This window comes from Centruroides sculpturatus, unplaced genomic scaffold (genome assembly GCF_000671375.1).
Source record: "Centruroides sculpturatus isolate CEXI.00-Female unplaced genomic scaffold, Cexi_2.0 scaffold245, whole genome shotgun sequence".
Lineage (NCBI taxonomy): Eukaryota > Metazoa > Arthropoda > Arachnida > Scorpiones > Buthidae > Centruroides > Centruroides sculpturatus.
In genome coordinates this window covers 321348-332784 of record NW_019384465.1, presented here as the reverse complement: position 1 = coordinate 332784, position 11437 = coordinate 321348, and the positions used below count along the sequence as shown (strand labels likewise).

The following is an 11437-nucleotide window of genomic DNA, read 5'->3' as shown; positions in this document are numbered from 1 at the left end:
TTCTCCATTTTTACATATTAAAAACATTGTAATTATTATTAATTAAAACTTAATAAGCACGCCATTCTTACATAGATAATGCCCTAAGCCCACAATTTTTAGGGTTTTGGTACAGATAATTTAACGTTTTGTATATATAAAATAGAGGGATTTAGAGGTGGGAGGAGGAGAGGAAAAACTGCTTAGGTTCAGAGTATGTAACTTATTAACACGAGGGACTGTCAGTTTCTCTGTTGAATTCTTCACTAGAAAGCGCAGTTTAATATATCTACAAGTTTTTTTTTTATTTTGAAATATTTTTATAGGTAATACCAAAATAAGCAGGAAAAATTTTTAAAGTTTAATAATATATTTTATGTCACTCTCAATACTTTTTCCGAATTTTATTTTATATATTTTTTAATCTTATATTTAAATCTGTTAAAGTTTATCTACTGTAGAGCTAGGACGTGCGAAGAATACCTTTAAAAAAAGATACATGTATTAAAAAATTAGGCTACGTTCTTATAAATAAAATATCATCATACTCCGGAATTTTATATCTTTTTACACGAAATATTTTAAAATTAATTTCGAAAATTCTTTTTTAATGTTTAAAAAGTATTAAAAAATGGGTATTTTTACCTTTTTTTTTATTAACAAAAAACGGTACTTATTACCCGGATGTATTAAAATTATTATTTTTTGCAGCGAAAATATTTAAAAATTTAAGTATTTTGATAACGTAAACATAATTAAAATCATATTAAAATGTATTTAAATATATTAATATTTATTTTTAAACGAAAAAATTAATAATTTGAATAATACGGGCTGTTATAATGCTTCAAGCATATCAATTCTAACAAATTTAATTGGTAAATATTTATAAATATCGTATTTAAATCCAAACAAGTTGAGAGTAAATATTAAATAAGAAATTTAGAAAATAATTTTATTCTTTAAAACAAAATCTTTTTAAGCACTGGAGCGAGAATGTAATAATTTCATTATAAATAAGATGATTTTCCAACTATTTTTAGCTCTTAAATTGAAGAAATATTTTCTTTTAACAGAAAATAGAATTAAAATATTCTTTAATAGACTTTACAGAGAGCACATTTCATTCATTTTATTTTTCAATCCAAAAAATGTGCCCCCATTTTCACTTTCAAAAAAATAAATAAATATTTATTTATTTATTTCAAAACGTACTTAGTTATTACATGTACAGTACATGCATTTTAAGATTCTTTGATTATTTCTTGCATTATCCTTGTACAGATTTATAGGCCTATATATACTAAGCAGAGATTGTTTAATAGTCCTACATTTAACTAATGTTACTTTAATTATTAATTGGGTATGTGCCTCACACACAAAGCAATAATTGATCTACATTTGTGGATCTCAATACGTCTTCCATGTATTTTTTTTTTAGTTTGGTTGGTCAGGATAATTAATACAAGAGGAGGGGTTTCTATGAGAAATTGGGCCCAATTTAGGTGTTAGACATAAATAAAACCTGGAAAATTCTATATGGCTGGCCCAGTGTGTGCCAATCTGGACCCAACTATTAGTTTTGGTGATTTTATTTGCTGGTCACTGAGGAGCACTTGTATTTTGGCATCAAAATTTAATGTAGTGTTTGTGTATGTGATTTTATGAAGATTATTGTATATCTGATCTTAAATGGATTCTATTTTTCTTTTCAATTATAATTAGTATTTTTCTCTTTTTCTTTTTGAGAGAGAGAGTGATGATGATGTAAACTGTTGTTTCAGGAAAGGAATTAATTACACATAGTAAGAAAAGTAATAACTTTCTAATATTCTGATGTATTTATCATTATTTAGTCCTCTCTCAATATGCAAGAATTTCAAATTAGCTGCAATAACTCCAGAACCTTTTTATGATATTCTTTTGTATTTGCTGTGTATGGTTTAGTGGAATATTTATTTTATATTGATATAAGTCAATACAAATTTCCTCTCTAGATTATTAAAATTCATTTTGTCAATAGAGCCCTTTCTTTATATTTTGCTAAACAATATTGATACACATTTAAAATATATATTTGTAAGCTTGACACGCCATTGAAGTATCACTAATGATACTAGATAATTTGTAAACAATCGAGATGAATTTAATTCAAATTCTGTACTAACAATGATATCATTGTGAGGTGCTGTTTTATATTCACAACCACTTTTCCTTCATGTTGCAGAGATACCAAACCGGCCGCTCTCTTTTGTTATTCTACTGCAAATATTGGATGTACTAATACCACTTGTATTAGGTACATCCCTAACAATTTGACTATAGTTATCTGAAATGTCAATATTTTTTATCATTTATATTTGTAGTCTAGCATAATAATTAATGTTTAATTTATTTTATTGCATATAAACATATGCAAATTAATTAAAAATAATCATTTAAAGGGTTCTGTATCAGGAAGTACACAACTGAGTTAAAAATAATAATGATGTAAATAATAAATATAATTTTTCTTCTTATAAATGAAAATATTTGACAAAGTAAACAATTCTGTAACAAAATAGAAAGATAAAAAATAAAATAAATTTGAAGGAATAAAGAGTTAAATATAGTATAATACAGCTTTTTCATATATATTTCATACTGAACATTTGAAAATATAGAATGGCATAGGTTTCTGCAGAAAATTTCCACAGGGGGGACAAAAGTTGGAGACAAATAATTATATAAAAAATTAAATAAATAAATGAAAATTTATTGAAGTTTCTTCACAAGTAGATAATAGAATACAGTATTGCATCATACAAAAAGACAGACATCCCAAGGTCAAAAGTATATAGTTACTATCTTTCACTTTTATATTTATAATTTTTAGAATGTTTTTTACTCAATACCAGAGAGAAAGTCTCCATTCCCCCCCTCTGTGAACACTCATGTAGAGCAGTCAGAATGTTCCTATGTATGCAATTGTCTCTTGGATCTCTCAGTTAGTGTGTCTTGACAAAAGATTTAATGGACAGCAAATCAGAAATGGATGCAATATTGTGATCCTTGTCAAAATCCTAACTTAATACAAAATAATTCATTTGATAGTAAACAAATAATAAAAATAAAATAATGGGATCGGTTATTGTAAATATTAAAACTAATAAATTCCAAAAAACTTAGTAGGTGAACAAAGAAATAAATTAAACAAGAGTATTTGTTTGATTAACAAAGTAAATGAGAAACAATCGAGGAATCCTTTAGAAGTAGCAGGAGTCGTATATAGGTTGATGTCTACTTGTACGGAACAGAAATATTATATTGGAGAAACAGGAAGAAAACTTGAAGTGAGACTGAAAGAACATGAGGCGGCAATCCGACTAAATAGAACCGAATCCCCATGGCAATATAACAAATTGTATTATTGACTGAAATATTATTAAAATATTGTACAAAGTAAGAAATCTTGTAAAAAGACGAGTTATCGAACATTATTGTATCAAAGGATATGTAAATTGTATTAATTTAAATACCGGCGCATGTGTTGATGCATACTGGGATAGCTTAATAGAGTACAAAAGTATTGTATATTAAGCTATCCCAGTATAGTGAAATATAGGGACACACACTTCCATTTTTATATATATATATAAAAATGGAAAGTGTGTGTCCCTATATTTCACTTTTCAGCCAAAACTACAAATTGCACATGAATGGTGTTTGTATGTGGTAATAGCCCCAAGTCTCCATTCGTGCACTATGGTGGTTGCGTCTCGATAGCTATAAGGGTGCAGGAGATATGGGGTTTAAAGTAGTTGACTTCGAAGATTTTCTATTTTGATTTTAAAAATGTTCGAACCGTTTTAAATTTGAATTGGCTCAATTATAGAACGATTGTAAACGTTCCAGAAAATTGATCAAATTGAAAATAGTTTNCTAATAATTTTCAGGAATGTTTATAAAGTTTTTTCCCCTTATAAAATTAATAACTGGAACTGAAATTATTCTTCGAATTCAGTCATTATCTGGACTTAATCGATATTCTTGTTTGGACTTTATCGGTATCTTTGTTTACGTAAAGGTAGCGTGTAGAAACTTCGTCGATAGAAGTAGATATTGTAGAAGCAGCGTGGATTAAAAGGTGGATAGTCGAAGGAATTTGAAGACAGAAGCATAGTGGATAAGTGGATACGTAGATACTTTGAAACGATGTGGATAACGGTCGATACGTTGAAGCAGCTGGATAAGGGTCGATAAGTTGAAACTAGAGCGAATAGGTTGAAGCAGCGAGGATAGGTAGATATGTAGAAACGGCATGCACGGGGGTTGTTACGTAGAAGCAGCGTGGATAAGTAGAAATGGCGTGACTAGGATGAGAGTCGATACGTTGAAGTAGAGTAAATAGAATGGAGTGTTGAAATTAGCGTAAATCTTTTAGAAGAAACGAAGATAATGTTAAAATTAGCGCGGTTAAAGGCTTAATGCATCAAAATTTTGAAAATATTTCATGCGGATCGAATTAAAAAACCAATATAAAGCTAAATTCTTACACAGTATGTGATGAAGATTAGAGAAATTTGTAAGCAATTTTTGAAAGTTTTCTGAAACTTTCCTAGAAATCGTCAGAATGTTTCATGCGGATTTTATTTATTTATCGACTTTTTTTTTTTTGTTTTTAATGAAGAGTAAACCATTTTATGGCCCTTTGGAAATTGAGTCTATTTCCGTTTATAGAGAGACGAGAGAATCTTTGAATACAAAATTCGGATCAATAAGTTGATAAAAGTCGAGAGACCTTTTAAAAAAATTTTAATAGGTTTTGTGTCGTGACATTTAAATCTTGCTCTGTATTCATTTTTGTCATTTTTACAGCGTCACTATCCGATTATCTGCCAGTAAATTTCTGATAGTTTCCGTGTGATGCCCGATTCAATTCGTTTTATTAGGTGTATAAACATATACATTTACTAATAGACAGGTAGAAAGTTAATGGACAGAGAAATGTATTTACGTTTCTTATCTGTAGGCCAACAGCGGCAGAAAATATTTCGTATACTTGTATGAAGTCGCAGAACAATATAACTTTAGAGTATAGACTCAAAAATTAGGAGGTAGTAGCCGGCTGACGGCAAGCCTAAACTGAAAATATATATAGCTGCCATAAAAGTCATTACATTCCAGTCTGCCAGTTGATAATTATGAAAGGCATTAGCGTGTGTTAAAATTCATAAATTTTTAGATAAAATGAAGGAAATAAGAGGATAAAATTTTCGGAAGATGCTCTTATTTAACAGAATTCATTATTATTCTACACGTGATTCGCGCTCTAAAACTTCATCAATATCTCTCCAAAAAAATATTAAATTTTCACTAGTTTTATACTCTAATCATGGTTTAGAACTGTATTTTAATAATTCTATATCTTTAATATAATCAAATTTAGGCAGGAAACTATGCAAAGTCGACAAATTTAATACGTTTGGAAGCAGTTAAAGGAGTTGTAGGACGAGTTTCTCATATATCAAACCTGCAAGATTAATTGCCGAAGCTTTCCCGCTTTTTGTCTTTCCTCCTGCACGGATAATCTGCGAACGAATAATCGAGAGTTAGTTGTATAATAAATAGGGAGTTAGGAAGTCGGAAGACAGATATAATTGATAAAGTCGTAGATAGACTGCAATTGACTACGATAAGAAATAAAAATGTTCAGGGCCAGGAATATAATCGATACGGGAGAGTTCAAATGATTCAGCAGCTGTCTCCATCCAACGACTTAACTTTAGCTAGTTCATAAAGTGACATGAGAATTTTATATATATAATGCATTGTCTCTTCTAGAAATGATAGAAATGAGCATACAATCGGAAAATAACAACAACAATAATAATAATAATAATTGAATTTATATTTTAAGTATTAAATGCTGTTCATCATTAAATTAATTTTATTGAAGGTGATTTAAAATTTTACATATTTTAACATTTACTTCCTTTTTTTTAAAATTATAGTTAGCAGATGTGACTAAGCACCCATGGGTGATGGCGTGAGTACAGATTCACTATTCATAACTCGACAATACATAATTTAAGTGTTATAATTGGATATTTATTGATATTTCTAGAGGAAACAAGACAGAGTTAGAGTTAGAATTACCCATGAAAGAAGTCGTACAAGTAAGTTATTTATTAAATTATGAATATAACTAAGTCCGTTTTTAATATACGTAAATATTGCAGACACACATCATACCAACAGTCGACGACTTAGACCCCGATGTACTATCCAGTATGACGTCCCTAGGTTGTTTTAAAGATAAAGAACGACTACTTCAAGAATTACTAAACGAAACGTAAGCGAAATTTTAATTGGTGTATGAGCTTTTTTTTACACTGTTCTCGAGACAAAATTGATTTCTTCCATAGCCACAACACGGAAAAAGTCATCTATTTCCTGCTCCTGGATCGCAAGAAACGAAAACCCTCGTACGAAGACGAAACAGACGTCATCATACGCAATCGATCGGAATCGGGTGAGAAAACATTAATATTTTCAAAAAATAATAAATTGCCACATTTAAAATCTGACTATTGCATTACTTTTCCGACAGCCGATCCTCCCAGAAAGAGGGTAGATACCTGTCAAGTAAATGGAAGAGCAGGCCCCAAGTAATACATTTTTATATATACATATACATATAAACAGAGTAATTAAACAATTTTAATTGTCGTTACTGTCGTTCTTAGATACTCGTTCGAGTTGTTGACAGAAGGATCTCCCGTAACGACGCGAAGGTATCCATACGCGTAAGTGGGATTCCTATTTTATAATCTTGGTTCTGGATATGTGAAGAGGTTTCCAATTATAGTGAATTGATTTTTCTGTGAATAGAAGGGGAAGGAGAAGCGGCAGCTGCTTACACTCCTCCAGTCCATCGGTGTCTCCTCTCAGTTCTCCTAAACCAACAGCTCGAGGACCGACCGAAGACAGTCCATTGAGTACCCCGCCCGGTTCGCCGAATCTCAACCAACCATATTGGAAATCTCGTCTTTCCACCATCCGTAATAGCTTCCTTGGCAGCCCGCGCTTCCATCGTAGGAAATTGCATAGTAAGTTAACATATCCGCAGATATCACTTAAAAATAAAGGAAAAAATACACGCGATTCTTCCGTTTATTTACTGTAAATTGTATAAAATATATACTTTAATAACTGGGCTGCGATTTAAAAAAATTATAGAACTATAAATTCCCACTGTCGTTCTTCTTTAATCTCGAGAACGGTGTTAGATAGATGAAAGTCGAGACCAGATATGGAAAGAGTAGGGACAGGTGGCCCCGATTAACTATTTATTAACTTTCAGTCTACACCGGAAGTCATGTGATTTCAATTCAAAAATTCCCCAGAACGGAGTTAGATGACCGGCATGACTCTGTTGTTATCAGGAAAAGTATGATGTACAGGGGTAAAACACTATTAATTTGAGATCGAGATCATATATTTTAAATTAAGTAAATTAAAAATTGCAGCCTGGCATTGTGATGATGTCACAATAATTTTCGCTCGTTTCTACTGAGGTGTTTTCAGCTGCAAGCTTATTCAGTATAAGACGGCTCCTTTCAATATATTTTATACGATTTATAATGTAAATTTTAAGTATAAAAGGTTTAATTACTTTATAATCCACATTCACATATACTGTAACTTAGAATTTTTTATTTTAGCGAGCTTCCAACTCGACATTTTAATTCAAAACATAACGACTCCGCGTATCTTTCATTTAAAAATGGTAATCCTAATGATGCATTCTAATCGTACGTTCGCAAAAGTCATTAAATTATTTTTCGAAACTATCTTCCAACAAAAAAAATAACTTAAAGGTCACTATCATTTGGGGGGAATCACTAACGGTCATTGAACTTTACTATTACTTCACTACTCAAGTTACTATTCACTCCGATATATACTTTTTAGTAGATTTTCATTAAAATTTCTCCATTTTTACATATTAAAAACATTGTAATTATTATTAATTAAAACTTAATAAGCACGCCATTCTTACATAGATAATGCCCTAAGCCCACAATTTTTAGGGTTTTGGTACAGATAATTTAACGTTTTGTATATATAAAATAGAGGGATTTAGAGGTGGGAGGAGGAGAGGAAAAACTGCTTAGGTTCAGAGTATGTAACTTATTAACACGAGGGACTGTCAGTTTCTCTGTTGAATTCTTCACTAGAAAGTGCAGTTTAATATATCTACAAGTTTTTTTTTTATTTTGAAATATTTTTATTGGNTGTCACTCTCAATACTTTTTCCGAATTTTATTTTATATATTTTTTAATCTTATATTTAAATCTGTTAAAGTTTATCTACTGTAGAGCTAGGACGTGCGAAGAATACCTTTAAAAAAAGATACATGTATTAAAAAATTAGGCTACGTTCTTATAAATAAAATATCATCATACTCCGGAATTTTATATCTTTTTACACGAAATATTTTAAAATTAATTTCGAAAATTCTTTTTTAATGTTTAAAAAGTATTAAAAAATGGGTATTTTTACCTTTTTTTTTATTAACAAAAAACGGTACTTATTACCCGGATGTATTAAAATTATTATTTTTTGCAGCGAAAATATTTAAAAATTTAAGTATTTTGATAACGTAAACATAATTAAAATCATATTAAAATGTATTTAAATATATTAATATTTATTTTTAAACGAAAAAATTAATAATTTGAATAATACGGGCTGTTATAATGCTTCAAGCATATCAATTCTAACAAATTTAATTGGTAAATATTTATAAATATCGTATTTAAATCCAAACAAGTTGAGAGTAAATATTAAATAAGAAATTTAGAAAATAATTTTATTCTTTAAAACAAAATCTTTTTAAGCACTGGAGCGAGAATGTAATAATTTCATTATAAATAAGATGATTTTCCAACTATTTTTAGCTCTTAAATTGAAGAAATATTTTCTTTTAACAGAAAATAGAATTAAAATATTCTTTAATAGACTTTACAGAGAGCACATTTCATTCATTTTATTTTTCAATCCAAAAAATGTGCCCCCATTTTCACTTTCAAAAAAATAAATAAATATTTATTTATTTATTTCAAAACGTACTTAGTTATTACATGTACAGTACATGCATTTTAAGATTCTTTGATTATTTCTTGCATTATCCTTGTACAGATTTATAGGCCTATATATACTAAGCAGAGATTGTTTAATAGTCCTACATTTAACTAATGTTACTTTAATTATTAATTGGGTATGTGCCTCACACACAAAGCAATAATTGATCTACATTTGTGGATCTCAATACGTCTTCCATGTATTTTTTTTTTAGTTTGGTTGGTCAGGATAATTAATACAAGAGGAGGGGTTTCTATGAGAAATTGGGCCCAATTTAGGTGTTAGACATAAATAAAACCTGGAAAATTCTATATGGCTGGCCCAGTGTGTGCCAATCTGGACCCAACTATTAGTTTTGGTGATTTTATTTGCTGGTCACTGAGGAGCACTTGTATTTTGGCATCAAAATTTAATGTAGTGTTTGTGTATGTGATTTTATGAAGATTATTGTATATCTGATCTTAAATGGATTCTATTTTTCTTTTCAATTATAATTAGTATTTTTCTCTTTTTCTTTTTGAGAGAGAGAGTGATGATGATGTAAACTGTTGTTTCAGGAAAGGAATTAATTACACATAGTAAGAAAAGTAATAACTTTCTAATATTCTGATGTATTTATCATTATTTAGTCCTCTCTCAATATGCAAGAATTTCAAATTAGCTGCAATAACTCCAGAACCTTTTTATGATATTCTTTTGTATTTGCTGTGTATGGTTTAGTGGAATATTTATTTTATATTGATATAAGTCAATACAAATTTCCTCTCTAGATTATTAAAATTCATTTTGTCAATAGAGCCCTTTCTTTATATTTTGCTAAACAATATTGATACACATTTAAAATATATATTTGTAAGCTTGACACGCCATTGAAGTATCACTAATGATACTAGATAATTTGTAAACAATCGAGATGAATTTAATTCAAATTCTGTACTAACAATGATATCATTGTGAGGTGCTGTTTTATATTCACAACCACTTTTCCTTCATGTTGCAGAGATACCAAACCGGCCGCTCTCTTTTGTTATTCTACTGCAAATATTGGATGTACTAATACCACTTGTATTAGGTACATCCCTAACAATTTGACTATAGTTATCTGAAATGTCAATATTTTTTATCATTTATATTTGTAGTCTAGCATAATAATTAATGTTTAATTTATTTTATTGCATATAAACATATGCAAATTAATTAAAAATAATCATTTAAAGGGTTCTGTATCAGGAAGTACACAACTGAGTTAAAAATAATAATGATGTAAATAATAAATATAATTTTTCTTCTTATAAATGAAAATATTTGACAAAGTAAACAATTCTGTAACAAAATAGAAAGATAAAAAATAAAATAAATTTGAAGGAATAAGGAGTTAAATATAGTATAATACAGCTTTTTCATATATATTTCATACTGAACATTTGAAAATATAGAATGGCATAGGTTTCTGCAGAAAATTTCCACAGGGGGGACAAAAGTTGGAGACAAATAATTATATAAAAAATTAAATAAATAAATGAAAATTTATTGAAGTTTCTTCACAAGTAGATAATAGAATACAGTATTGCATCATACAAAAAGACAGACATCCCAAGGTCAAAAGTATATAGTTACTATCTTTCACTTTTATATTTATAATTTTTAGAATGTTTTTTACTCAATACCAGAGAGAAAGTCTCCATTCCCCCCCTCTGTGAACACTCATGTAGAGCAGTCAGAATGTTCCTATGTATGCAATTGTCTCTTGGATCTCTCAGTTAGTGTGTCTTGACAAAAGATTTAATGGACAGCAAATCAGAAATGGATGCAATATTGTGATCCTTGTCAAAATCCTAACTTAATACAAAATAATTCATTTGATAGTAAACAAATAATAAAAATAAAATAATGGGATCGGTTATTGTAAATATTAAAACTAATAAATTCCAAAAAACTTAGTAGGTGAACAAAGAAATAAATTAAACAAGAGTATTTGTTTGATTAACAAAGTAAATGAGAAACAATCGAGGAATCCTTTAGAAGTAGCAGGAGTCGTATATAGGTTGATGTCTACTTGTACGGAACAGAAATATTATATTGGAGAAACAGGAAGAAAACTTGAAGTGAGACTGAAAGAACATGAGGCGGCAATCCGACTAAATAGAACCGAATCCCCATGGCAATATAACAAATTGTATTATTGACTGAAATATTATTAAAATATTGTACAAAGTAAGAAATCTTGTAAAAAGACGAGTTATCGAACATTATTGTATCAAAGGATATGTAAATTGTATTAATTTAAATACCGGCGCATGTGTTGATGCATACTGGGATAGCTTAATA

The 11437-nt window shown here is 29.2% G+C and overlaps 1 protein-coding gene across 1 annotated transcript in view; it reads left to right on the top strand.

Moving 5' to 3' along the window:
- LOC111621028 (serine/threonine-protein kinase BRSK2-like) overlaps positions 1-11437 on the top strand; it is a 60954-nt gene that overhangs the window by 41746 nt on the left and 7771 nt on the right. The window contains exons 15-22 of the mRNA XM_023363070.1: positions 3151-3311; positions 5973-6007; positions 6086-6137; positions 6201-6313; positions 6387-6493; positions 6572-6629; positions 6708-6767; positions 6853-7070. Of these exons, the coding sequence (XP_023218838.1) occupies positions 3151-3311; positions 5973-6007; positions 6086-6137; positions 6201-6313; positions 6387-6493; positions 6572-6629; positions 6708-6767; positions 6853-7070 (804 nt within the window). The remainder of the gene's footprint in view (positions 1-3150; positions 3312-5972; positions 6008-6085; positions 6138-6200; positions 6314-6386; positions 6494-6571; positions 6630-6707; positions 6768-6852; positions 7071-11437) is intronic.